The 26,776-nt window shown below is 56.1% G+C and overlaps 12 protein-coding genes across 12 annotated transcripts; 5 read left to right on the top strand and 7 right to left on the bottom strand.

Annotated features, from left to right (window-relative positions):
* Window positions 1–237: 237 nt before the first annotated feature.
* MET8 (Bifunctional dehydrogenase and ferrochelatase) lies at window positions 238–1,070 on the bottom strand (the record flags this gene model as incomplete). Its single annotated transcript, XM_071064006.1, has 2 exons — window positions 238–912; window positions 969–1,070. The coding sequence occupies 2 exons, from the start codon at window positions 1,068–1,070 to the stop codon at window positions 238–240; spliced, it is 777 nt and encodes a 258-aa protein (XP_070920107.1).
* Window positions 1,071–1,495: 425 nt separating this feature from the next.
* Window positions 1,496–3,595, top strand: PEP7 (carboxypeptidase Y-deficient; the record flags this gene model as incomplete). Its single annotated transcript, XM_071064005.1, has 3 exons — window positions 1,496–1,783; window positions 1,834–2,698; window positions 2,748–3,595. 3 exons carry the CDS (start codon window positions 1,496–1,498, stop codon window positions 3,593–3,595), a joined length of 2,001 nt encoding a protein of 666 aa, XP_070920106.1.
* A 588-nt stretch (window positions 3,596–4,183) lies between these two features.
* On the top strand, window positions 4,184–5,551 carry MFIFM68171_08584 (Kinetochore complex Sim4 subunit Fta1-domain-containing protein; the record flags this gene model as incomplete). The annotated part of the gene is made up of 2 exons (XM_071064004.1): window positions 4,184–5,135; window positions 5,196–5,551. 2 exons carry the CDS (start codon window positions 4,184–4,186, stop codon window positions 5,549–5,551), a joined length of 1,308 nt encoding a protein of 435 aa, XP_070920105.1.
* A 679-nt stretch (window positions 5,552–6,230) lies between these two features.
* Window positions 6,231–7,070, top strand: MFIFM68171_08583 (uncharacterized protein; the record flags this gene model as incomplete). The annotated part of the gene is made up of 1 exon (XM_071064003.1): window positions 6,231–7,070. The coding sequence occupies one exon, from the start codon at window positions 6,231–6,233 to the stop codon at window positions 7,068–7,070; it is 840 nt and encodes a 279-aa protein (XP_070920104.1).
* A 1,633-nt stretch (window positions 7,071–8,703) lies between these two features.
* On the top strand, window positions 8,704–10,521 carry MFIFM68171_08582 (Penicillin-binding protein 4; the record flags this gene model as incomplete). Its single annotated transcript, XM_071064002.1, has 4 exons — window positions 8,704–9,205; window positions 9,257–9,373; window positions 9,419–9,671; window positions 9,717–10,521. The coding sequence occupies 4 exons, from the start codon at window positions 8,704–8,706 to the stop codon at window positions 10,519–10,521; spliced, it is 1,677 nt and encodes a 558-aa protein (XP_070920103.1).
* Window positions 10,522–10,567: 46 nt separating this feature from the next.
* Window positions 10,568–12,385, bottom strand: MFIFM68171_08581 (Protein-arginine deiminase C-terminal domain-containing protein; the record flags this gene model as incomplete). The annotated part of the gene is made up of 1 exon (XM_071064001.1): window positions 10,568–12,385. One exon carries the CDS (start codon window positions 12,383–12,385, stop codon window positions 10,568–10,570), a length of 1,818 nt encoding a protein of 605 aa, XP_070920102.1.
* A 398-nt stretch (window positions 12,386–12,783) lies between these two features.
* On the bottom strand, window positions 12,784–14,382 carry MFIFM68171_08580 (Arginine metabolism regulation protein II; the record flags this gene model as incomplete). Its single annotated transcript, XM_071064000.1, has 4 exons — window positions 12,784–13,540; window positions 13,589–13,722; window positions 13,771–14,078; window positions 14,130–14,382. The coding sequence occupies 4 exons, from the start codon at window positions 14,380–14,382 to the stop codon at window positions 12,784–12,786; spliced, it is 1,452 nt and encodes a 483-aa protein (XP_070920101.1).
* Window positions 14,383–14,731: 349 nt separating this feature from the next.
* Window positions 14,732–15,673, bottom strand: MFIFM68171_08579 (Acetoin reductase; the record flags this gene model as incomplete). The annotated part of the gene is made up of 1 exon (XM_071063999.1): window positions 14,732–15,673. The coding sequence occupies one exon, from the start codon at window positions 15,671–15,673 to the stop codon at window positions 14,732–14,734; it is 942 nt and encodes a 313-aa protein (XP_070920100.1).
* Window positions 15,674–17,442: 1,769 nt separating this feature from the next.
* On the top strand, window positions 17,443–18,428 carry MFIFM68171_08578 (Putative short-chain dehydrogenase reductase protein; the record flags this gene model as incomplete). Its single annotated transcript, XM_071063998.1, has 2 exons — window positions 17,443–17,515; window positions 17,581–18,428. 2 exons carry the CDS (start codon window positions 17,443–17,445, stop codon window positions 18,426–18,428), a joined length of 921 nt encoding a protein of 306 aa, XP_070920099.1.
* Window positions 18,429–19,346: 918 nt separating this feature from the next.
* MFIFM68171_08577 (Glucose oxidase) lies at window positions 19,347–21,542 on the bottom strand (the record flags this gene model as incomplete). Its single annotated transcript, XM_071063997.1, has 7 exons — window positions 19,347–19,376; window positions 19,424–20,199; window positions 20,246–20,710; window positions 20,765–20,891; window positions 20,942–21,207; window positions 21,258–21,290; window positions 21,338–21,542. The coding sequence occupies 7 exons, from the start codon at window positions 21,540–21,542 to the stop codon at window positions 19,347–19,349; spliced, it is 1,902 nt and encodes a 633-aa protein (XP_070920098.1).
* Window positions 21,543–23,125: 1,583 nt separating this feature from the next.
* On the bottom strand, window positions 23,126–23,711 carry MFIFM68171_08576 (MARVEL domain-containing protein; the record flags this gene model as incomplete). Its single annotated transcript, XM_071063996.1, has 2 exons — window positions 23,126–23,362; window positions 23,415–23,711. The coding sequence occupies 2 exons, from the start codon at window positions 23,709–23,711 to the stop codon at window positions 23,126–23,128; spliced, it is 534 nt and encodes a 177-aa protein (XP_070920097.1).
* Window positions 23,712–24,958: 1,247 nt separating this feature from the next.
* On the bottom strand, window positions 24,959–26,572 carry MFIFM68171_08575 (Glycosyl hydrolases family 43-domain-containing protein; the record flags this gene model as incomplete). Its single annotated transcript, XM_071063995.1, has 1 exon — window positions 24,959–26,572. The coding sequence occupies one exon, from the start codon at window positions 26,570–26,572 to the stop codon at window positions 24,959–24,961; it is 1,614 nt and encodes a 537-aa protein (XP_070920096.1).
* Between the last annotated feature and the right edge of the window lie 204 nt (window positions 26,573–26,776).

The following is a 26,776-nucleotide window of genomic DNA, read 5'->3' as shown; positions in this document are numbered from 1 at the left end:
TTCAGGCGTTGGGATAGAGAGATGAGGCGGCGGGTGTCTCCTTGGGAATGACACTGTTGCATGTACCAGTGGCCCGAGGGTTCTGCAAATCATGTCACTATAGGAAAGTTTACGGCACAGTTGATTTTAGCTTTGCGTTATGGCTGTGTAATGCACTCTTAAGTCTCACTATTCTTGTAGACTGCCGTAGTATATGACACGCTTCAACGCCTCGGTTATCAGGCAGTATGCAACAGATCAGCTGCCGACACTGAACCCAAATGACCCGTCAAAGACGTCCGGGTCGATATCAGGGTTGGTGCGCATGGTTTTTAGCACGTCCAGGGTCGGGACCTTACCCGAAGCGTAAAACCGCAAGAGGTTGCCCATATCCTCCTCGGATAGCCCGCACATCTCGTCCCAGCTGTAAGCGTCGCTAACTTTCGTCATCCATGCCATACGCTTCGGTCCATCCTCTGGCTGCGGTGCAATCTGACGCAGCTTCACGCGCAACTGACCAATCGCCTCGATGGCCCTGCCCGCATCCGGCGGCAGCTGCCTTGCGATGAACTTTCGAATCATGCTCGCCAACCGGGGACCTTTGCCATTTGTGCTGACCATGATTTGCAGCGGGCCGTCACGGTGGACACTACCAAAGTAAAAGTCACACTCGGGTGGTACGTCGGCGATGTTGGCGGGGATGCGCCGCTCCTTGCACAGCTTCCAGATCGCCGTCGATGCTGCGGGGTCATCTACGGCCACCAACACCATGTCGGCACCATCGAGGTCCGAGGGTTCAAAATTGCGGTCGATGTGTTCGACTTGCTTTTGGGAGACCCGGTACGCAACCTCGGGGTTGAGTCGCGCGGCCGGGGAGACGACAGTCACCTTGGCGTCGGCATTGAGGCAGTGGTAGATGCGGCCCGCCGCAACCTAGATCGTGACGCTGCGTCAGCGAAGGACGCGCAGGCCATCGGGGAGAGACCAACCTCGCCGCCACCAACAACCAGAACCTTCTTGTCCTTGATCTGCCAGGCAATGATCAGGCTCCCCCCGCCCTGCACCTCGGAAAACTTTGGTGTGTCGGTCATTCCTATTCTCGCCGGAGTGAATGTTGGAATGGCCTGATAGCCGCTGTGTTTGTGGAGGTGGGAGTCATTCCGATTGGGAAGCGTTATGGGAAAGCTTGGAGCAAGGGGACGAGGCTCATCGGCCGGCGTTCGGCGATTGGACGGGACATTGGTCTCCTCGTGGGGGGTGCAGGTAATTATCGATAAGGCTGGGGCTGTTATCCACAGCACAGCACTACAGTAGGACCCACTAAACATTTGGATCGGTCCAGCCTTGGCCAACAAGGCCGCTTTCCACGCCTTGGCAGCCGCATCACTGCCTCATCCATCAACGGCACAACCACCATGTCTATTCGACCGGCAGCACCCAGCACGGAATAGCAGTCCTTCATCAGTCGGTAGCTGCGTCATAGCACCGGATTGGAACAACGACTCCGACGACGACCATGTCTGGTCGGAAACTGGGAGGCGGCAGGATCCTAGGCAGTGGCAAGGGCCTCGCCCCTCCCCCATCGTCTCTCGGCCAGCAAGCCGTGAGCCCGTTCGCTCCCTCCGACAGCAGCACCGTATCCCTCCACTCGCGAAACTCGACGCCAAATTCGCTCTCCCCACTGTCGTCCAGCCCCCGTCTCGACTTCTCACAAGACCTTGCCTCTAATGTCAGCCTCGCCGGTCCCTCCAATGGCGCTTCGCTCGGAGGTAAATTGGTGTGCCCGATTTGTGAGGAGGAGATGGTGCGTTGACTACGAAGATCATTGGCGACTACTACTGACGGGCGCTGCAGGTGACGCTGCTACAACTGAATAGACACCTCGATGATGTCCACCAGGAACTGCCTGAGGCCGAACAAGACGAAGTTAAATCGTGGTTCGACAAGCAGGTGCTCAAAGCAAAGCGATTCCAGCCCCTCTCCCTGATCAACCAGAAGCTGCGCGGCCTGGAGGTGTTCGAGTCGAACGAAACACAACCGCTCTCGGTCGCGGCCGCCCCCGGAAGAGTCGCCGACACGATCATCGACCCAGAGGAGCTGGTTACGAGGAAACACTGGCAACGGCCCACGGGAAACGACCCCTGCACCGACCCGACATGCGAGCGGAAGTTGGGTCCCCTCACCGGCAGCGTGAACTGCAGGAAATGTGGGCGGCTGTTCTGCGAAGAGCACACCATGTATCAGATGAAGCTTTCGCGGTCAGCCAACCACGAACCCGTCAGAGGCGTCTGGTGTCGGGTCTGTGAGACCTGTTACAAGTCCAGGGAAGGATACAACGACCATAATGGGCTGTGTCGGGATCACACGGCTGATTTTGCCGCGATACGGGCCAAGAAAGTGGAACGACATCGGCTGGAGGTTCAGAGGCTGGAGAAGAGGCTAACCAAGTTGACGCGGCTGCTGGTAGAAGCTCCTCCGGAAACGGCCGTAAGTCCGGGGCTTCTGTCCCCCTTGGCGGGCCAGAGAAGCCAGAGGAAGGTGATAGAGCAATCAGTAGTGACATGGGAGGACGATGCGTCCGTCTCTAAATGCCCTTTTTGCAAGCAAGAGTTTGGATCTTGGACATTCCGGCGACATCACTGCAGGATATGCGGTAGGGTGGTTTGCGCCGACCCGTCGACGAACTGTTCGAGCGAGGTCGGCCTCAACGTTGCGGGCCGTAAGTATCGTCGTGTTATGGCGAGAGACAAGTTGCTGATTATCAACAGCCACGGCGTTGCCAACGACCGAGAAGCCCATCGCGCCGGCGGACGGACAGATCGGCATAGATATCCGCATGTGCTGCGAGTGCAAATCCACCCTCTTCTCCCACAGGGACTTTGCCGACTCCATTCGCCATCGGCCTCCCGATCAGCGCGCCTACGAGACACTGCGGCAGTTCGAGCGCGGCATTCAAATGCTGATGCCTACGTTCCAGAAAGCCCTCCTGGCTCTGCAGCCGCCTGACGAGAGCAGAGGAATTGACAAGCCCCCGCCCACACACGCACAGATTCAGGAGGCAGCCAAGATCCGCAAACGTCTCACGGATGCGTTTGGCAAATACGATGTCGCCGCAAAGCGCATCCGCGACATGAAAACCGACAGTCCAACGCAACTCCGTCTGCAAAAAGCTATCTATGCATCTGCATCTGCATTTCTGCACGCAAATCTCATACCCCTGAAGAGCGTGCCGGCGATGCTCAAGTCACACAGCTCTGGCCAGCGGCGGCTGCTCTCTGGCGCAAACGGCTCATCGCATTCCTCGCCGCTGCGCAATGGCGAGTCGCTAGGCTTTGATGCCGAAACATCGAGCCTCGGTGGTGCCAGTGAAGTCAGTACCGCCGTCTCGGCGCTCGAGACAGAAGAAAAGGAGGCGCGCGAGAAGCTTATTGTTCTAGAAGAACAACGCTTCATGGTCCAAGAAATGCTCAACCGCGCACGGAGCGCCAGGAGGTTCGAGGAAGTCAGCACTCTAACAAGGAATCTTGAGGAACTGGACAAGGAAATTGATGCGTCGAAGAAGCTCATCGTCGGAGTCGAAGAGAGGTGGGAGGGTTTGTATGCAGCTGGCGCGTGAGGGATTGGATATATGTTATTTTCACCAATTGGCACCCCAGCGTTGGGTGAAAGCATTGCGTGGAGTTTGGGCATGGAGTTTGGAGTTAAAAGCCGGGGACATTGTAGTCTATTCTGGAGCGGCCCGGCTGGCGGTCATGAATCATGGGTTATGAATGAGACGGTTAGGAGCTACAGACTCGAATCGAAAAGTCGTCCTACTGGAGGTTTGGTCTATGTTTGCTCGTCACGACACTTGATCTTCGACCGTACCCTTGCGGCGACACAGCAGGGGCTCGTTGCTGGCTGATTTATCAGGGTTAGGGTTAATATTCATCACCCCGCCGTGGATTCCGTCGAGGACTCTTGCACCGTTTCGCAAACAACGACGGATTATCCATCATTCCCACAAACAACAGGATCCACACATCCTAAGTGCAGCATAGCGCGTTGTAGTGTACGTCTTACCGTGTCCGGGTTTTATATTGCTGGAATCCGGATTTTCGATCCGGCACGACGTGTCGAGTTCCGGCGGGGTTCTCGCGTTGCCGCGTTCTTCCACAGCTATTTGGGAGCCTTTGTCAGACGACCCTTCGTCTCCCAAAATCACATGGCTTCCCGGCGAGGCCTGAACCACACACCGGATCCAGAATCCCCACGACCAGACTCGCCATCTCCCGACGAGCAATCTACAAGCGAGCCCGACGAATCCTCCGACTCTCCACTTCCATTCTACAACACCACATTCTCGGCGCATCGGGTGTCGCGTCTATACGTCGGCAGAGAGCCGCTGACTGCGTCTCGCCTACGTATCCTTTCACAGCGTCTCCGGGAGAGGTTGATCGGGGATGTCGTTCGCGGAGTGGAGGTGGGGCTAGGGCCAGACGGGGATGACCCGGTCATGGGACGAGCCGGCCCATTGGAGAGCGTCGAGATGCGCTGGGTTAGCGTTGCGGCCGTACTAGGCATATCTCAAGAGAGGGGTGATCAGCACTTGGGCCCCGATGGCATGGAGTTGGAGGGGGAGGACGCAGATGACCGGCATCGCACAGCCTCCGAGCTGCACGGGGCGAAAGCGCTGCAGGTTTCGTTGCGGTACGAAACGGCGTCATGCACTGCGCTGTTGCTACCGTCCCTGAAACGGGAAGAAAACAAAGCGGATGCCGCACACACCCGGTTTTCTGTCGCCAGTGTAGACGACATGGACTGGGAGCAGTCGGTTGACCCGGGTCATTTCCTCAGCTTGCCACTGCTCCTTCTTCGCATGCCGGCACCGCTCAAAACCATCATTGGCGACTTCTTGTCGACGACATTCGACTGCCGCGTCAGCCCCATGCGGTTGGGCACGCGGAGTCTAGTACGCAGCTGGGAGGCGTGGATCACAACCGCCGGTGTGCCGTCTCGCGGCCCGCTCGGCAAGGATGTAGTGATTAGTCTAGGATTTCACGTCCCGCCGGCGCCTGACAAAATGGCGGCGTCGAGTCGAGACGAAGTAACCGCCACGTCGGATCATCAGCTCGGCCTGAAATCCATCGACGTCATTATCCCGGCGTCGGAGCTCCGTAAGTTTGCGTCTGCAGGGAGACGACTGACAAAAACTCAGGAACCAAGTGCTTCAATAGGATGGAGATGGGAAGAGGATCTGAAGGAGCGCCGGCGTTTGGCGGGCCGTTTTTTTGAAGAGGGCTGGGGGTGGCGGGCGGCTACGGGCGGAGACGGCGGAGAAGCGATTCCCGTACAGCAACCGTTTACGGAAGCGCTTGCCTGCTATTTGAAGGAGCACCTTGGCCTGAACTTGTTCCACCCGGGTGTCCGGGTAATCAAAATTGCGTGTGGGGGGTTTGCCATGTCCGAAGGACGGCTGAAGGTGTTTGCACCGACTTACCTGGGTGAGGCGGGCGCCGGGCAAAGGAGCGCGGTCTTGGAATTGCTTAGAGATTTGGCGGAGAAAGCCCAGGTCCGGATAGGAGCCACTTGAGCTCTGCTCCACCGCGTGGTAGGGAGTGGTTGCGAGCATGTACATGTTTTGGGCATCGTGAGATGAAACAGCGATATGGGGCTTTGGGGATTTTCGGCTTGATACCCATGGATTTAGTCGCTGCTTTTGCCGAAGGTAAGGGTTGGGGTGATGTCAGGACATTTGTTGGCATACACACCATGTACAAGTATAGTCACAATCACTACAATATGTTCTAACTCTTAGCTGGGTTTGAACAGGTGAGATGTGACCCACCAACGGAGCTCAGCTCGACTTTCGCGTTTCCATGTATAAATCCGGTACCAAATGCGGATCTGTTCAAACTTCAGCCGAGTTGGTATGATATCCTCAAAGCATCAGGGCAGTTGCCGAACCGGGAAGGCATCAGCCGGATCCATCCCCTAGAAGAGTCCTTTCTCAGTTCTTCCATCAGGATTGTGTTCAGAAGCCTTTGGTGTCCGTCCGGACTAGCGAGCTGTTCTACTAACATGGACAACTTTTACACATTACACCAGCTACACAGGTCAACGGTGCCCGGCACTTCCCTAGCGACCCCAGCTCTCTTCACCCCATAGCATCTATTCTTCACTGGCCGGGATGGATATTTAATCCTGCAGCGGGACGCCATTGAGGCATATCATCTTCATTACCCCAGCCACGGACTAACAATCACCTACGAATGGAGCGCAGAGTATCCCGGGGTTCTAGCCCCGGCGATCCCAGCAGCAGGGGCAACCGGAACCGACAAACAACCACCACCAGCAACGGCGGAACCAACCGACGATCCCCACGACTTGCACGAGTTTTGGTGGAGGCTCGGCAGCGCAACAATCGCCCAGGTGCTAGCACGGCAACCCTGTCTAACAACCCTCCCGCCAGAAACTTAACAATTCAGCAGAATTCACAGTCCGGGACTCGTAGGCAGGGCAGCGATGGCCTTGGTGCCGGTTCGCCCAGCCGGTGGGAGGGCCACCGCGCCGCCAGTGATCCGGGGCCTTCAAGACCTACCTCCGACAGCGGCAGCTCCAGCAGCGGCGAATCTGGCAGCAGCGGATCAGGAAACAGCGAGAATAACATGAACAGTGAGACCAATTTTTGGCCCATCATTTCTGACTGGCTCCGGACTCGCCAAGGCCCCAAACCCGTCGTCAACTGCACCATTTGCACGAGAAAGCTGGTCATCCCCGACCTCCAAGACCCTGAAGAAGAGGAGGATGAAGAAGAACACCCGGCAGACAACTGGGAAGATCACGTCATCCTGGGCTGCGGCCACGTCCATGGTGACGATTGCATGCGCGCCTGGGCTTTGGAGTGTCTCCTAGGAAACGACGACCCGGACGGTCCCGGTTGCCCGATGTGCCGGGAGCCCATCTATGCAGGTAGGCCAGAAGTAGAGGCGGCAAGATACCGAGCGCTTATCGCGCTAAATCATGAAGAGAGCGACTCGGACAACGACTCGGATGACGACCCGGGGGAGAACGCGGATGACGGATTAGTGGACTTGGCCCCGGCGGCCTAGTTTTGGCAGAGGCTATTCTGATACGGTAAGAATACGAGAACGTGACAGATTCTTCTTGGTTGCTTTCATTTTATTTTTGCCGCAGGAACAACGGCCAAAGGGCCTCTCCCTTGAGAATCAGGGGCCAAGCAGTCCTAGTTCGGGGTTAATCTAGGAATGTGGAAATTGTTTTAGACGCTGATTCTGGGAATGAGGTATGTCTCCAGTGTCCGGGACACAATTTCTGGTACAGGAATCCATTCTAATCATCGAGAGGCAGTTATCTTGGAAGCTTAAAACGGACTTATTAGTGCTGGTTTCGTCTTGATAGACTACATGTGCAGCAATTGAACAATCACATTGTAATCAATCTGAATGTCTTTTCGCGAAATTGAAGGTGTGAACAACTAGCTACGAGTAGGCGGAGGCGACCGTCGTGATATTTCAGCCTAGGACCAGCAAACAAAGCTGTCAATTGCATCTAGGCGGTGCCATGGTCAGTTACGCCAACCACTATAATGACACTTATGCACAACTGAACAACAATTACATGGTAATTATGTGATAGACGCAGAAAATCTAAACCTCATGTTTTACAGCGCCACACGGACAACAAAATATCAGGCTTGTGAGTGGTCGGGGCACTTACCACGGAGGCCTAATCACCTTTCCTCGGTTTAAAGACGACGCTGGAGGAAACGGCTATGTTCAGCCAAGTCATCACTTAGTTCCCGAAAGTAGGGTGTGGGGCTTCTCAAACTGCGTTCGGCCCCTGGAGTCTCCTACTAGGATGGGGAGCCAAAGTCCATATGATTTAGACATAATCAGGCATGTAACTTTGGAGTGTTGCCACCGTTAGTGGTCAAGTAACTGCAAAGTACACTAATTGGACGCGGCGGGCCAGATGCGGGTAACCCACTTACGGCATTCAAAGTGTTTTGTTGTTCGTTAAGGTTTACTTTCGCCGGCCAGTTCGAATCGTTCAGGAAGCGTGAGTTGTAACCGGTAGTTAATGGATTTTGAGAAAGTACGGTATTACGCGGGCTGTAGACAGCAAACCCACGGATGGCATGCAGCTGAGGTGGCCGAATTTAGTAACAAATCTTCTGAGGGATCTGCGGCAAGGCGTGAGATAGACAGGCGAACACGCACGGATGGAACACAATTAACAGAACGGTCAGGTAATTGCACAATGCTTAAACTAGGTAATTAACTCGCTAGATATCTCATTGGCATTCCGTAATTTTCTTATGCCAGAGCATCTGTTTTGGCTCCACTGATTCTGTTCCAGACTGCAGTGTGACACGAGCTACTGCAAAAAAACCCAGGGGTGTGACCTGGACGCTCCTATCAAGTGAAGCAGTTGCGCTGTATTGGCGCCACGAAGCTGGTGTGTCCGCGCTCCCATTCTACTCAATGCCCGTTATCAAGTGTGTTGGCAGCGAAGCAATCCGAGCCGGTTACCTTCCGTGCTGACTCTTCGATAGGTGCGCCTAACCGATATATACTGCGGGGTGCAGCACAGATTCCTGGAGGCAAGCCAGTAGGCGTCGATTAAAACCCGGATACCTCTGCTACCCGAGTACATTAGTACCTTATTAAACGAACGGTTTCAAAGCATCCGTTGGATAGACCTCACTCGGCAATAGTATCAATGGGGTCACTGCGGAACATTATGGCGCTCGCGGCAGCCGGGCTCACATTGGGGCAGAACTGCCCAGTCCTCGGCCCCGCATATCCGGATGTTGTCGATCCCGGATCGTCTCGGGCGCTCAACGCAGCCCGAGTAGCGTTTGACAAGGAAATCACCCAGGCTCTTTCGAGCGACCTAGTAGGCAACGGAACTAGCTTCTCGATTCAGGTCTTTTCTTCTCACTCGGACACTCCGATATACGAGCGTTACTACACGGCTGCCGGTCTAAGCCTCAACAAGTCGGTCGACGCCGAGACGCTTTATCGTCTTGCCAGCATCTCCAAGCTCATGACGGTATACACAATGTTGACAGAGCTCTCGGAGAAACACTGGAATGACCCAATCACGGACTATGTGCCCGAGCTTGTAACAGCGGGCGATGTCGATGCAGTCGACTCGACGGCCTGGTCCGAGGTGACCCTCGGATCTCTCGCCAGCCACATGGGCGGCGTCTCGCGGGACTGTAGGAATTCAAGCAATTTCTTCCGAACAGTGCTGTGGCTAAGAACTGCAGATGCCCTCCTAGACGTTTCTTCTTCATTTCCGGACGGCCTTCCTGGACTTCCGGTCTTGAACGAGTCTGAGATCGTGCGGTGCGGCACAACCGGGTTCAGGCCATGCACACGAGAGGGTGATAATAACCTATTACCTACATATTGCCACCTGCTAATTTCAGCAGAGTCAATCGCGCGGATGAGGCGGTCGTACCCGATATCACCTAGCTACCACACACCAGCGTACTCCAACATGGCTTTCCAGTTGCTGGGTTACGCAGCCGAGAATATTACTGGGAAGCCATTTGCGCATTTGGTAGAGGAGCGGCTGTTAAAGCCTCTGAATCTGAGTCGGACTTTCCTGTCAGCTCCTCTCAACGACAGCAACGCCGTCGTTGTGGACGGATGGACGCTGGAATTGGGGGATGAGGCTCCGTGAGTGCAGCGCCCGGGCGACCGTATTCCGTTCTGACCGAACAGTGCCGGCGCATACCTCTCCTCCTCATCCGACCTTACCAAGCTTGGCCGCTCCATTCTCAACTCACAACTTCTCCCCACCCAAATAACACGCAAATGGCTCAAGCCGGTCGCCCACACGGCGGACGTCTCGCTCTCAATCGGCCGACCATGGGAGATTTACCGGTTTTCGGTGGCCGCGTACGACACGCGCGTCGTCGATACGTATACCAAACACGGCGGGTATGGCGAGTATTTGGGTCTCTTTGCTGTGTCGCCCGACCACGGGATCGGGTATTCGATTCTCACGGCTGGGCCAACAGTCACCGCAACACAGGGATATCTCGAGACGCGCATACCTGAGGTTTGGCTTACAGCAGCCGAACAGGCGGGCAGGGAGCAAGCGGACGCTGTCTTCGGGGGCAAGTACACCCTACCAGACAACTCTACGCTGGAAGTCTCGCTCTACCCCGGCGAGCCGGGCCTGTTCATTTCCAAACTAGTCAGCAACGGCACTGACATGCTAGCGCTTGACGGCGCGTCAGTGGGTGGCTCGGCGGGTGCCAATCTGGGGGCGTGGCTGTACCCGATGCGCTTGACTGCGGACAACAGGGTGGCGTTTAGAGCTGTGCTTGGCGCTCTGGGACGGCCAGCAGAGCGCTGCATTTCCTGGGTCGCCCTGGACGCCATACGGTACGGCGGATATCCGCTAGATCTGTTCATCTTTGAGCTTGGAGCGGAAGGAATGGCCGTAGCTGTGGAAGTCCCGATACTGAAAAAGACGCTACACAAAGAAGCGGCTGCTAGCAGGCGACACCAGTCGCTTTAACGGAGACATTAATCAGCACTAGTATCCATACATCCGTTGCCTGCTTTTACTTCCACCACTCGCTCGCTTCCCTCAGCGTGTTCGTCCCGCAGTGCACCTCGCCGCCTCTGACGTGGTGGCTCATGTAGTCGTCCACCCAGGCCACTTCCATTCCCGCTCGTCCGTAAACCTCCTTAACCGCCTCCCCAAAGATATCTCGCCCGTCCACCACCGGACCCCACTGCTTCGGCGCGACGTACTTCCTCCCCAAAACTAACCCGTTCAAAGCCTGCGGCAACAGGGACTTGAGCTGTCTCTCGCCCGGGCGAGGCAGGTTCAGTCTCCGCGGCAGCCCATCTGGGGTCGCTGGCCAAGGGTAGGTGACATCTTTGAAGAGCGTGGGGACACGCAGGACGTCGGCTTCGTCGAGAGGCACATCCCGTAGGAGGACGGCTAGGTTTGCATCTAGGTATCGCTGCGCGTAGGCGTTGGTCGCGAGGAAGGATTCGTCTGCGAGTAGAGAGGCAACGGTGGTGTTGTATAGTAGGTCCGGGTCGAGGAAGACGGTCGCCTCATCGGGGGTGGCATCACCTGTGTAGCTCACTAGGGGTATGGCCTGGCCGGTGGACTGCGCCTCGCGTAATAGGGCAATGGCGGAGCTGGTGTCCGCTACGGCGATCGTGAAGCCGAGGGTGTTGTTTGAGGGCAGGAATTGGACCATTTCATCGACGTGGCCGACTGCGAGCCAGCCGGTTTCGAGGAAGAGGGGGTCTTGGGCCCCTTGACTCTGGAGGAAGCGGACCATTGACGAAGCAGGGTAGGTGCCAAAGTGTGTGCCCATGATGACGCGGCCGTTTGTCCAACGTTTACCGGACCGGGAGGTGTATGGCGGTATCGTCTCGATGTTCCCGCCCGAGTTGATCTCTTCGAAGCCGAAGCCAGAGCCCCGTCCCGGCTGGAACCCCCCCACGCCGGGGCCTCGGAGCTGGGAAAAGATTTGCCGCCCGGCGTCGCGTGTAGACTGCGCAGAGCGGAGGAGGATGCGGATGGAGATGGGACCGGCTGGACCTGGCATGCTGGCATACCCGGGTTCGAGAAAATCTTGGGCCCAGATGTCAGTGCTCTGGTTGAACAGGGCTAATGGCATGTCGCCGACCGCCTCCGCCAGACCACTGAGGAAATGGGCCTGCCAAATAGACCCTGTCTTCGCGGCAGTGCTAAGAACCACCTCAGGTTGCTGTAGGTGGTGGTGAAGCAGAACCGGAGCCTGTTTGAAAGCAACAATATCGCGTGCCGTCTGATTTCCATCCGAGACCTCAAAGACAACCCCGACTGAGCCATCCCAGACGGACGAGTCTGTCACGAGCCCCCGCCCGTCAATCCGAAGGGAGATGCCTCTACGCAGACTACTCGCGTTGAAGGATAGCTGGCGGTCGACAGGCGTGCTATCAGTGGCATCCCAGAATATACGGACCCTGTCGCGGGTGTGTTCCGGCTCGGTATAAATGCGTCCCACTGCATTGTTGGAGACGCCTTGCATTGGAAGCGTTAGCAAGGGAGCGGCATAGCGTAGGCTCGGAGCGAGCAGACGATCTCCGGATGCGTCATGACAGCGCCAAAGCTCGTCATTGCTGAGCGGCTCGCCAGTCAAGTCCACAGTTGAGCACCGGCCGACGGAGTCGCCGACGTTTGGGAGAAAGATGGCTCCGCGGCGTGCCGTCCAAACGCGCTTGCCGACGTCGTCGAGGTGGTTGACCACTCCATCACGATTTGTGTCCGCCAGAATGCGTGGATGAAGCGTGCTTGTATTGTGTGTTGCGGCTGCAAATGCACACGGAAATTTCAAGAATAAAGCGAGAAGCAGATAGCGACACACAAGTGCCATGTTGGGCGGTGGATAGCCACGTTGTGCGTTCGATGATTCAGGAGTGTTTGTCTCATCATTTTTACTTGAGGACGTTATCCTTATATATACCACAGCCGACAATGATACGCCGTCGCCCTCGCCCTCGAGGCTCACTGGAGATAATCAAGGCAAGGATGCGGTAGGTTATTACGCGTCTTGCACCGGGTAAGACCGTAAGACGCCCAAGCCTGCGCGTGTAAATCCTTCCTAAATAGGAACGATTGAAGGCCAAGAAGTGGCTGACATACCGGCGGAGTCCCGGAAGCTCCCGTGAGCCTATCAGCCGACCTGGGTGATCGGGGAAAAGCGGGCTAGAGAATCGGACAGGAGTTTAAGCTGCTGGAATATCAATGGGACGATTCTTTCCTCTCCGACTGCTACAGTACAAACACGTACGACTGGTCGAAGAGGCTGTCCCAGGCTCCTCTCTTACATCTCCATACACGCTGTTCTAAAAAGTCCTTTGCTATGAGTGGCGCAGCTGTGCCCAGAGAGCTGCTGATCCACTGGAGCTCCTCCAACACAAAACGCTTCGTGGCGTGGTCTTCTGCCTCGATTCCGGCGACAACCAGAGGCCATAGAACCAGTTTGCGGAGCTGCGTGCTTCCGCAAGCTTCGCGCAGGCGACTGAGCAGAACCGAGCGGCATACGTCTCTAGTCTTAGAGATCACCTCCCGGGGACCTAGGTACCGGTCTGTGTCCATACCAGAGCAAGCTTCGGTATTGTCGTAGAGAAGCGAAGCAATGCAGTAAATGGCAATGGCTGACTGGTAGATGTAGGCAATAATCTGCCAGCCGCCGAAACCGACCCTCTCCCCCGCCTTGTCAAATCCAACCTCGGCTGCCCACTTGTCGATCTGGAACGCCCTTATGCGCCGGAGCACGTCAAGTGCTGCCGAGGACTTGTCCCGTCTCAGCGCCATGGTGTCCTGGCCTACGGCCGCGGCGGCCCCGCGAAGCCGTGATCGTAGGTGGTTAATATGGATAATCTCGATGAAGAGATCAGGGGGGCAAGGGAAGCAGGTCGCGAGGCCGTTGCCGTACAAGACCGGAAGCAAGGTGATTAATTCAAGATGGTTGCGGGCCGAGTCGACCCCGACCTCGGGTGAAGTTGTGCTTCCCATTACCTCGATGCTGGAAGCGTCAGTCCGATCGCATGAGAAAGGGTAACGTGCGACGTACATAGAGTAATACCGGAACAGGTGGCGCAGGTAAGGCCGCGAGAATACTAAATCACTCAAACCGCCCTTCATCTCGATCATGGTGGTCGCCCCGTTGCTATGGTGCCGCCAATTCGGTGTGAAGGACTGCTGGATCTGAACGAGTCAGACCCCGTTTCCAAGAGGCCGGCCGCGGATACCTACCTCAACAAGGAGAAGGAGAAGCACAGCTGCGAGCGTCGAGTCAGCGGTCTGGTTCTCGGGGCGGCCCAGGTCTGCCGCCAAAGCCCGGAGGGCCTCGCCGCGATGCCATTGGAGCCTTCGGGTCAATGCCGCTTGAACTAATGCAGATGCATCGCTCAGTTGCAGGATACGATGGCAGAGTGCCGTGCATACCAGGCTCTGGGTGCACGAGCGAGGTAGGAAGGGGACAGCGAAGTGGTGCATAAAATAAGGACTCCCGGGCCCACCAGCACCTGATGCGGCCAGATCGGGAGAAATGTGCACATTGTCTAAGCCAGGTAAAATCAGCGCACTGCTGAGCGATGTGGTGGTGTGCTTACAGTACTCGATGGCCTCAAAAATCGCGCCCATCTCCCGGCTGCTCTCGGGCTGGAGTGGCCGAGGCACAACCCATTTCAACGGTCCTTTGGCATTCACCTGTTGCGGCTGGAGCCACTTCAGCTTTCTGCCATCATACCCTGGGCAAGCCATGCCCCTGGCTTGGCATTTTCGACATCCGGAACGGGTGGAATCACACACCAGCCGGCGACGGCGGCACTCCCAACATTGTTTGGCTTTGGTATGTTCCTCCATGTCGAGGTCTGTGACGGGCGCTGCCATAGAAAGCACCGGGGGGCTGCGGTCAAGCTTTTGAGAGATGGAGCATGACGAAAACAGGTTGTGGCTGTGCTAGAGCGGATGTGTTCAGCCCTTATTCGATGATCGGGCTGTGCTACTTTGTCGAGTCTCTCGGACCGATTTCTGGGATTTTGAGACGCTGGGAGGGCCTGTGTCGTGCCATTGGTTCTTTTCCCACCTCAAACTAGCTCATTTATTTCGACCCAGCACAAGGACATAATTATTTATAAAAAATACGGCGGGTTGAGATTGGTTGGTTCCTGAGCCACCGAGATCCATAATTACCCCATTCCCAAATTCGAGATCAGGTGTAGATAATTCCGCCATCAACAATGTACGTCTGCCCGGTAATGTAGTCGGCGTCCTTGCTCGCCAGGAACGACACCAGGCCCGCCACGTCCTCGGGCACGCTGGTCCTCCCGAGGGCAATCAACTCGTCGCTGTACCGTCGGATCATCTCGCCCTTTGCCTTCCCCTCTCTCTTTCCCAGACCAGCGTCAATGAGCTCCCACATCTTGGTATCCACGATCCCCGGCGCATAGGCATTCACCGTGATCTTGTGCTTGGCTAGCTCCATCGCGTACACCTGACTCAATCCCCTGACCGCCCACTTGCTCGCGCTGTAGTGGCCGAGCTGCGCGAACGGCTTGAACGCGACGATGCTCGCCGCACTGATCAGCTTACCGGCGAGCCTGTCACCCTCCTTCTTGCCCTCGGCCTGCGCTATCATGGCCCGCGCCGCCGCCTGGAAACAGTAGTGCACGCCCGCGACATTAACCTCGAACATGCGCTTCCAGTCATCGGGCGTTAGTTCTAGTAAGGGCTTCACCTGGGCGATGCCGGCGTTGGCGACCATGGTGTCGAGCGGGCCGAGCTTGTCGACACTCGCGCGCACGAGCTCGCCGACCTGCTCAGGCGAGGAAACGTCGGCTGCGTGCGTGTAAGCGCGCACACCATAGGTCGACTGCAGCTCGGCCGTTAGGGCGTCGAGCTCGCTTTGCAGGGCGGGCAGGTCGTTGGCTGTAATGGAATAGCCGTCCTGTGCGAGGCGGACAGCGATGGAGCGCCCGATGCCGCGCGCGGCACCTGTGACGATTGCGGTGCGGCTCGGACGGCCATGAGGATCACTAGAGAAAAGGCGGGCATACCGGAGATGGCGATGCTGTGACGTGAGGCCGCCCCTGATGAGCGGGGCGGCGAGCGGGGTGAGTTGGAACGACTGACGGCTGGCTCGGAGCAGGAGCATGGTGGCCGGGTAGCTTGGGAGTGCGCGAGTACCAATGGTTGATGAGATGACTCGTCATGAAATTTGGATGCTGTCTAAGTAGTAGAGTACAAACCTAGGTACGGAACGGGGACAGAACCGCCTGGGGGAGGGACTTGGGGGTTATTGAACCGAGCACAACTGAAGCGCTTCGTTCGTGGGGAGATGGGAGGGTCTGAGCTGTATGCACTACCACCACTTGCCTGCAGGGTCTGCGTTCGTTATGATCGCATCAAGCCTGGCCCTGCAGAGGCGGGGTTGCGGGTAAGCATGAACTGTAGACATGCATCAATTGCCGACTTGGTTGTGCCCAATTCAACCAATGCTTTGTCTCCTACTCGTAGTACAGAATGCCAAGCAGCCGCTCTTATCGGTTGATGACCAGAAACCATTAAATCTGGTTATACATATTTGGACTTTTCTAGCAGAGCGTTGGAGGACAAGACAAAATGTAAGCACTGAAGGTTATTTGCCCTGGTCGGGTCAATGGACGCCCCAAAGTTCTAAGCAGCATTGCCCCATTGGATCATCTCCGCCGCGTCAGGCGTCCCTTGCATATCTCTACTACTAGCCACTTGCAGGAGGTTCGCTGCCATGCGACTAGAGCCGCTCACAACGAGGGGCCCATGACCAAATGTTCGGCACATCAACGTCCCTTCAGCACCCTGTCCGGACTCTACCCACTGCCACCACCGTCGTCAACCACCTAGTGGCACAGGGCCCGGCGACCGTGTCCATATCTGTCGTCACGCGAGCGCAACCTAGAACCTCGCTAGTTCGACATACCAATCGTAGGGTGAGGCATAACGTATTGATCTTGCTACGGAATCTAGTGAGCCTTACCGGCCGATACCACTCGCGTAGCTAGTCCCCGTGGCCGTATTGAGGGAAACCAGCAAGCGAAACCTCCTGAGGTAACTACATGGGCGGCATTTCGGAGAAGCCGGCCATCTGCGAAGCGCGCGTTTGGGTGGGCACTGAGGAGTGCGATCCAGGGCAGGGTGGCATTTGGAATCATGAATGACAAAACGGTTCTCCGGGTCGAGTCAACATCAACTGAGTTGATGCCCGTAATAGACGGACGGAATTTTGTACAGCAGGGAGACCAGGTCAAGCCGAGCTTCCTTGCCTGCCTACCGGGTGGCCTAAACTAAGGACAGATTGAAGTATTGGGGGCGCATGCCCAGATGCCTGAAGTTTTTCCTGTGATGTTGAGAAGATACGCTGGATGAATTAGTAGCCATGCAGGGTAAACACACACCGTTGGCGGCCATTCCATGAGTTGCAGCCGCTGAAGGCAGCATGAATACAGATGCGGTGCCCGATATGAGAAGACAGGCGCGCAATTGGAGGAAGACATAAACCATCCGCACCTATCCTTCTCGGCGCCGCACTGGTCTCAAGTGATTGGTCAAGAGGCATTGAGAGAAGAAGGTAGACTTCTTCTGCTACCAAGCTCGGGGTCGGGTGCTCAATTACGGGCTCGGGTTCGTGCTATTACCCCTTGCCCAGCCCGAATGTACCGAAATTGGGGGCCAACGAGAAGCCAATGTACGTCAATAGCAAGTCAGCAAAGTCCATGTGTCTGGACGCGTCAACTCCAATCTGCCTGGGATTCTCCTAGGGCTATATTTATATTCTCCTTCTACGGCCATTTCAGCAGGAGAAATTCTGCAGGATCTTTAATTACTACTAGTTCACCATGGAGCGGTAAAGATTGAGTTTTACATAGTCTCTGTTGCTTTACAAATATGCCCGGTGTAACGTTCCGCCCAAACAGAGATGTTCCAAACCTTGCTGGCAAGGTCATCCTCATCACCGGTGGTGAGTTGCGGAACGTGGACCCCCCGCCATAAATAAATCCCTGTCTCTAACAGCATGATCACTAGGAACCGCCGGGGTGGGATCCGGAACCGTTATCGAGCTCGCCCGGCACAATCCCGCACAACTCCTCTTCACAGGGCGTAACGCCGAGACGGCCCAATCTGTGGTTTCGAATGTGCAAGCCGCTGCACCCGGGATCCGCGTCTCATTCGTGCAGTGCGACCTTGCGAGCCTTACATCCGTCAAGGCTGCAGCAGAGAAGATTCTATCGGATCTCTCACGCCTCGATGTCCTAGTATGCAACGCAGGAATCATGGCCAAGCCGGCCAGTCTCTCCAGGGACGGCTACGAGATACAGTTTGCGACGAACCACCTCGGTCACGCGCTGTTGACGCAGAAGCTGCTGCCGCTGCTGGAGAGGACCGCTGGTGACGGCTCTGACGTCCGCATTGTCATGGTGACGAGCACGGGATGGCGAGGAACGCCGCCCGGTGGCATCCAGTTTTCGAAACTCAAGACGACCCAGGAGATGGCCGTACTGGGGCGCTGGCTGCGCTACGGGCAAAGCAAGTTAGCTAATATGCTCTACGCTCGAGAGCTGGCGAAGCGTTACCCGAGCATCTTGTCGTTCAGCCTCACACCTGGCGTTGTTGCCACGAGCCTGGTTACAGACCTGGGGCCGTTTGACCGAGCGCTGGTCTATATTCCGAACATCGGCAAAATGAAGACGCCGGAAGAGGGCACGCACAATCTGCTATGGGCCATTGTCGTCCCAGGGGACGGCATCAAGCCGGGGGCCTTTTATGAGCCAGTCGGTTATCTATCCCCGATGGAAACAAGGGCCAGCAAGGACCCCGAGCTTGGAAACAAGCTTTGGGATTGGACTGAGACGGAGCTCAGAAAATGGATGTAGCAGGGTTTTATTGATGGTGTAGGAGACGGAGGTTCGATTCGATAGGTGTAGGTGTAGAATAACGTGGCTACGGTAAATGCATTAAGTTGAAAGCATCCTGCTACTGAAAACAAGCCTGACGTTGTAAATCAGTGCAGAGACGGACCACTCCATGGCAGCCGTTGATGACGTTCTCGGGCCTCAAAGTCCAAAATGGTACGGTGGCACAGCAGAGGTAACAAGTGGGTCGCCAGAGCCACGGATTGTGGGACGGCTTCTGCGCGAATCGTTCGGCCCGGCTAGCTGTACATGCTAGTATACCTAGTAAGGCAGTCCACTGTAGATGGCCAAAACTAGTTACTATTACTATTAACAACCCGGGGCAACCTAGTTACAGACCCCAGCCCACAAGATACTTGGCACCGAACTCAGCGATGATAAGTATATGCCCGCGATCCTTCGACAAGGCAGAAGCCGACCGGGTTGGAGCACCGCATGGGAGGAGAGGCTGAGAGCACATTCTGGCTGCGGCACCCGCAAATTCCAAGTCGGAAGCAGGCACTTCCTCCGTGCGAGGGAGCCAGCGTTCAGAATAAAATCAGACGCGGGCACCTGTGGGAGCCTATTCAGTGGATGGTAATGAACGCAGCAGAGCGGGAACCTTCTCGCGGACCGGGTGGCTGTCATTATCATCACGGCATCATTCGAAGGCCAACCATAGGAAAACGTAGAATAACCCCGTGGCCTGACCGACGAGCCCAGGGTTAGTGGGTTTCAGCCTGCAGACTATCCGAAACAACTTGAAGCTCATGTTTGCTAAGATTTTGGAAACGAACTTGCAGAGGTTTGCTGTGTTTTTGAAGGGTAATACAATTAACGCTAAATATGTCACAGATGTATTCGACTAGTCCGCTATGTGCTCTTGGTACATCGCCCGCGCTACGCTCTAGCCTTGATGAGATCCGCCGCCTGTCTAATGTTAGCGCGTGTCCGGTAGAGTGTGTCGATGGACCTGCCTTTTCAGCAATGGCATACACCGTCTGCTGCGTGTAAGAGCCCGGAAGATCAGGCATGATGCTGGCGTCGACGACGCTCAGGCCTTTGACGTCATACACCTGCAGCTTCTCATCAACGACGCCGCCGAGCTTCTGGGGCAGCATGGCTGCAGTGCCAATGGGATGGAAGCAGGAGGGGTTCATGATGCCGCGGAGCCACGTCTCGATCTGCTCAGGTGTCGTCACATGGGGGCCCGGGCTGAGTTCAACAGGGCCGTACTCCTTGAGCCTGGTCTCCGTGAAGAACCTGCGCGTGAAGCGTGTGAACTCTACGAGCATGTCGAGGTCGGCAGGGTTGCTGAGCGCTCGGTAATCCACCTTGGGAGGCGAGAAGAAGGGGTCGGCCGGGTTGATGTTGACGGTACCTCGGCTTAGGGGGTGTAGGTAGACGATGGAGGCCTCTTGGGACGTGCCGCGGAGGAAGAAATTGTACGCTGCCGAGTCTGGACTTCGCATGGCCTTTGCAATGGCCGCCTTCTGAGCCTGGTAGCCGGCAATGACGGCTTTATCTGTGCCCGAAGGGAGGTAGGCCGCCGGGTCTTGGGCCTCATATCGCCTTGCGATATCACTGAATGTTGTCGGCGCAATTACAGGCAGCGAAAGCCAGCTGCCGCAGTTCCCAGATGCGATACTCATGGGCCCGGTTCTGTTCGCATCGAACTGGGCCTGCGCCTCGGCGATGAAGGTCTGGTTCACAAACATGTCGTTGACGTCCGGATGGACATTGAACAGGGACACTACAACCGTTAGAGATACTAGAGAAAAGTCATGGTAGAAACTCACGGTTGAAGATAGGGGCGATCTGGAACGGCTGGTCCTGGAAATTGCTTCCCACGCCCGGAGCATCGACGACGACGTGCACACCGGCCTCCTTTAGCAACTTCTTCGGGCCCACGCCGCTTGCCTGGAGCACCTGCGGCGTGTGAATCGCACCGGCCGCCAGGATAATCTCCTTCTTGGCCTTGACGGTCCGAGCCTCGCTCTGGTCTGTTGCGCCTGCGGGTACAAAGAGGACCTCGTTCGCTCGCTTGCCCTGGAACAAGACCTTCAGCACCTTCTGCCCAGTCAGGGTGTGGTAGTTAGGGCGAGCCGCCTCAATGCCGTCCCAATGGCCGGCCCGCGCAAAGGACCGGAGGACCACACTCGGGTCCACGGACGAGGGATGCCAGTATGCACCAGTCTCGCCGGAGCCCGAATCAGAGGGGTATTTGACGCCTGGGATGTCTCCGAACGCAGCCATCTCCGTTTCTGTTTTCCCGTCAGCCACTGCATGGCAAACGCACATCCCCACATCAGACTCACTAAGGAAAGGCCAGGTAAAGGACGGAAACGAGGCATGCACCCCGGACGTGCTTCCCCAGTAGCGCGCATCGTACTTAATGTCGAACTCGCTGGCCAGTTCTGCGCTCGGCGGATGGAAGTTCCATGCCTGAGAGTTTGTTAGGATTGAACCAGGGATTGTGATGACATTCAACTCGCCTTTTGAAAGTACGGCAGGAGGCCATCCCAACTCCACTCGGACTCCTCCCCAAAATAAGATCCCCAGCGGTCGTAGTCTTCTTTTTGTCCGCGAACGACCTGCATGCCGTTGACGGCGGAGCTGCCACCCAGCACACCACCGACGATGACATCGATCTTGCGGTTGTTCAGCGCCGTCTGCGGTACGGAACTGATGTTGATAGTCAGGGACGGGTCCGTAAGCCCCCAGAAGCCGAGGTTGACGGTGGTCACGGCGCTCGAGTTTTCTGCTCGACGATTAGCGCAGCTGGGAGTCGGTTGGTAGGGGTCGCCTCACGGAAGACTCCTCGCTCGAGGACCAGGACCGAGTCTGTGATTATCAGCGGTTTCTCCAGCCAAGGTGACAGGATTACATACGTCTGCCATTCTCAGTCAGCCGGTCTGCCACAGTCAAGCCGGCGGTACCGCCACCAACGATGATGTAATCATATTCCGGCAACAAGCCCTCTGCTCGGTCGAGGATTGTCGAGCTAGCGATCGAGCGAGCAGGCACGCTATATGCCTCCGCTGCCCCAATCACCTGCAGGAGGCCAGCGGCGATTGACAGCTTAGACAGTGCCATTTCCTTTGGACGTCACGGAAATATGGGGATAAGGGTGAAGATGAGGCTATGAGACGCCGTGGCCCCGTCGTATTTGTACTACCGACGACTCGCCATGATCAGCACTACTTCTCATTCTCGTCCAACAAGCCGGGCTGCCAAGAACGCATAGCTCAATATTCTAACGAATTCTGGAAGCCTCCGACCCATCTTGCTGGGATTGATTGGCTTCGTTACGTGATGGGCCGGATCCCGGGTGCGCGATCCAACAACAAGATGGCACCCTGTTCGGGACGACTCCGCAGCCGGCTGGCTGTTCCGAAAGCGCGCTGCTGATAACGACCCCACGGAATTCCAGTGGGAAGGCTGTCGGAAACACAGAAGTGCGTCCTGCACTCATCCAGCCCGTCCCATGGCGCTGGATCGGGCTTCGACATAACGCTATGTCCGCCGAGTGGGAGAGGGGCGGCGCAATCACCACATAGGGTGGATCGTGGCGAGCTGCAATGCTGCGTAAGTGTGGTACTGGCAATACGACTGTTGGGGGAGCTGGTAAGCTTGATCCAATAGGAGCGAAAGGAAGGCCTCTGGAACCATGGAACAACAGCTGCATGGCCAAGGGTGTCTCAAATGGTCCCGTGGTTCGGCCCCGGCGAGCGCTGCAGGCAATAAAACTTCCCGAACCGGAACCCGGTACTACCTCCCCTCTCACCGGATGGGAGCCAAGGATGGCCGTGCCCAAACCTGATGCAACGCTTTCATTTGCTAGCAAACACGGGCGGAATCCGTGGCACCAACTGCTGAGTGAGTGGGTGAGCGTGGAACATGCATGCCAGGCGCCATCACGTCGTTTGCTGTACGAGTACCTACTCAGCAGAGAAAAGCGATTCCAGCCATTTCCTGGCCTTATTGCGCATAACGTGATCATGCCTGGTGCTTACTTCGGGCATTCAAGTGGAATAAATTCCCAGCACTGGGCGCAAATGTTAACGTGCGGCAATAGCATATAAGAAACCCCCCATTTCCCTGCTAGGTAGGTAGTAATATTGGTCAGGTCGGAATAAGCAAACTTCGTTGTTACGATCTGCTCGGACTGTCACTGCGCGTTGTAACCATAAGTTCAGATGTCCCAGTGCAGACCACTTCCATGCTACGAAGAGCACGGCAAGTAAATCCAAGAGCGAAAACGGCAGTAACGGCGCCAACAAGCATAACCTGACCAGATAGTCGACACCCCGCGTTCTGTTGCGATGAGAAACTAGGATATATTTATCCTGCCGCCTAACCGACATTTTGAGTCATAGCCAAACAACAAACACTAGACTCAAGATGGTGCGCCTCCTGTTGCGGCCGGCACAGGTGTAGCCGGCGTAACTGTGGTTGTCGGCGCAGTTTGACCCGGCGGTGTAGGCTGAGGCTGGTCCGCAGTCCCAGAAGCACCACCAGGACCGCCCGCCGAAGACCGTGTGAATCGATTTCGGTGTCTCCTATCGTAGAAAAAAGCTCATTAGAGCGACGATATTGCTTGTCCGGGCGAAGGCTTACCGCAAGAACCCTTTGCTCCTCGTTGTAAATGCTCCGTATTCATGTGTCCAATAGATGCCCTAGGGCGCCCCGTTAAACGACGCCGAACCGTTCGAGGGGGGCAACTCACCAGAAAACCGCTTAGGAGGTAGAGAAAGATGGGAATGAATGAATGAGAAGGCGAGGATGGTGCGCCAAGCTGAGCAGCCAGTGCGATTCACATCGATGCCCGGCTCTCCCTCCCGGTACCAACGGCCCCAATAGAAGCCCCAGTAGGTGATGAACCAACCCGAGCCGCACGTGTTGACGCGCGTAAGCTATAGGCGGTGAGTGTCCCTAATCATATTTCGTCTCAGCAGGTTAGCTTACCGTTTCTAACAAACAGAACACGACTAGCCAGGCGATGAAGAATAAAAAGTCGATAGGCCACGACCAGAAGGAGTAAGCAAGAGGCGGCATAAAGATAAGGGTAGCAAGGATGGTCAGTGCCGCAATGACAGCGGCGTAAATGAGCCGTCCGTTAGGCTCGATGGCGCCGGCAGAGTCCGCGGGCGCTGAGTCGTTGAGGAGGTAAAAGAAGCGCGAAAGCAGCCCCAGGACGATCGCTCCTGAGGCAAGCTGCCCGAGGCGGAGGACGACCAACAGCACCTTCGATACAGTCCCCATAGTCGCTAACGGCTGCTTGTTCCTGTGTGTGAGCCTGCAAGGTTGAACTGTGTAGCTGGGGTATGATAGTGTATGCAGTTCGACGACCGAGCGCTACTGCGATGCAAATCAACAGCCGGTGTGACATTGTTATCGGGAAAGCTTCGTAGAAATGTACCGGCTTGAATAAAGAAGGGCAGACGTCATTGGCCGTATCGTGGGATGTGTAAATAACGCATGCGGCACTGGAATGCTGTCGAGATCTTGTTCGCTCGCTGTTGCTGGATGCGGCAGTCCGACACGGCCCGATCCGGTGCCTCAAGTTATCAGACAAAGAGTTTGGTATTGCTGTCGGAGGTACGTGGTACCGAAATGAAAGTTCAGGTCTGGCACCCCTGAGCCCCCTTTCTTCGCGTAGAAGCATATCGGAAGCGGTGCCCGAGTTACACCATAGCCAAGACAAATATTCATTAGGACATAGCGTTAGCCAACTCCTATAAAATGGCGCCTGTGGGAACTTGTTCTCCATTCCCAAGGTGCGGGCAGCCCTATTGGTCAAATTGGTCTTCTAGCACCGCAAGATCTGCCCTGTGTCATGTCGGCTACGGAGCTCTATACAATGCTTGTAGAATCGGTATTCTCTTGCATATATTGAGAGTTACTCTGGTCCGGTACTGGCAGCGCTACCGCCACTGGATATTAAACCTGTACTAACAAATTTGGCTATAAGATTAACAAGTTAAACGCCATTGACGGTAACCTCACTCTCACTGCGCACCTGTTAACAAGCCATAGCGGACAACGCGGTTTATTGGTATTTTCATGGCGTCTCGCCGCGGCGCTGCTCGCCCTATATGTCCTTGTTAACCACCTTGGGCTGTCCGAGGATAAAGTGCATGTCTTGACAAATATATGATCTTTAACTGCTTGCCAGTTCAACAGTAATTATGCTCAGTTCGCAGAAGATCTGGCGCCGTAATTTGAGTCCTGGTGGACTTTGTTTTGTAAACCCTGGGTGTTTGCTGTTGATCAAACTCGGGCACACTGTTGTTTCGCCAATCTTTACCTCCTTATATGATGGGTACTTTTCAACAACGGGGACAGTAATTATTGCATCCAGCGTCTAAGGCAATAATAGAACTACTCACTGATAATATGCTAGGATAACTAAAGGGATCGAGGAAGCAGTAGTCTGGAGGTTTAATCATACGGTGAATTCTTCTAGTATATACCGCGCCCGTGCAATGGCATCGCCAGCACACCCCTTCTCAAACCTCGTACCGGTCACTCTGATGCTTTACTGGGCGGTATACAAAATAGTCAAAGGTTGCTCGCTCGGCTAACCCGTTCATATCCGATGCAGCAACACCAACAAAGGCGCCGGTGAAACTGCCGTGGGCCTGGTGGCCGCCGCACTCGTCCGACACAATGCTCGCATCGAACACGGGCCCGACCTTCTTGAGCTCCTCGCCCTCGAGCGCATAGTAGAATTGCAGTTCTTTCCCCCGGATGGTCATGGCCAGTTTGACCTTGCCCTCATTTGGAATCTGGATGGGTTCCGGGAAAGGGAAGCGGAGGCCGCCGAGCGGCCAGGAAGCCTCCGACGCCATGATGAGCAGCTCACGCTGGCCGTCGGAGTGTGCCGTGACAGTCAGGTAGAAAAAATTGTAGCGGCAGTAGTAGGCCGTCAACCCGGCATACTGTCGCTCGTCTGAGGGCGAGAAGTCAATGACGGTTTCGGCGTCACACGAAAAGTGCGTCTGGCGCCGCGCAACCAACGCCTGCTCGAACCAGGACCCAATGCTCTCGCGGCCGATGAGTGTCAGCTTCCCGCCGTCAGTGTTGAAAATACGGTCCGGCTCTGGCGTGCGAAGCCATTGAAAATCCTTATGGAGACCTGATTCAAAAGTATACCGCTGTTCGGCCCAGTACGGCTCATCATTGCGAGCGCCGGGAAGGTCGACAAAGAGACTCGGGACAGGGCCGTTCTTGACGTACAGCCAGTCGTCGTCACCCCAATACGCCTCCTGGATCGCCGTCTCTCGTCCAAGCACGCAACGGCGGAACTGTGTCGTCGGCCGGCCCGTCAAGTGCACTAGGTATGTCCGGCCGTCAGGGGTATCAACGATGTCACCGTGGCCGGCGCGCTGCAGTGCCGCGTTGGGGTGATCCTTGGATGTCAGGACGTGCTTCTGGGGGTGCGTCTCGTACGGGCCCCAGATGTCGCGTGACCGGGCCAATGTACAGGCGTGCTCATACCCCGTGCCGCCCTCGGCGGTGAGCAGATAGTACCACCCATTGCGCTTGTATAGATGCGGTCCCTCGACAAGCGCCAAGTCGGTGCCCTGATAGACATTCTTGCGCGGACCAACCAGCTTGCCAGCTTTTGCGTCGAACTCTTGCAGAATGATGCCTTCAAAGAGCAATGGGCGCCGGCGGTGGTCCCACAACATGTTAACGAACCACTTGCGGCCGTCATTGTCGTGGAACAAAGACGGATCAAATCCGGACGAGTTGACGTAGATGGGGTCAGACCAGGGGCCCTCAATGGCGGGCGCGCTGACGATGTAGTTGTGGGTGTCTTTGAACGAGCCGTCCTTGCGCTTGACGTCCGTGTATACGAGCCAGAAACGGTCACCGTCGTGAGTAAGACATGGAGCCCATATACCACAGCTGTCGGGATTTCCCCGCATGTCCAGCTGGCTCTTGCGGTTCAGGGGCCGAACGACCAACTCCCAGTTAGCGAGGTCGCGCGAGTGGTGGATCTGCACGCCCGGATACCACTCAAACGTCGAGGTGGCAATGTAATAATCGTTTCCGACCCGGAGGATCGACGGGTCCGGGTTGAAGCCCGGGAGGATGGGATTGCGCACCTGCGGCATAGTGTCGATATGTTGTGAACCAGTGAGTCGAGATGGTACGTCGTGCAAGTAGTTGTAAAGAGACAAAATCGCTCCTGTACATCCTCCGGCCTGGCGGATGAGGGGCATGGCAGGTATCCCGACAGCTCCACTCCGCATTTAGCCGGGATGCACAACTTCGATACCAGGCGGGGTCTGAAGCTACCAAGAGCATGCTACACAAGC

Source organism: Madurella fahalii, assembly GCF_045866475.1.
Source record: "Madurella fahalii IFM 68171 DNA, scaffold_5, whole genome shotgun sequence".
Lineage (NCBI taxonomy): Eukaryota > Fungi > Ascomycota > Sordariomycetes > Sordariales > Madurella > Madurella fahalii.
This window is presented reverse-complemented; position numbering and strand designations above follow the sequence as displayed.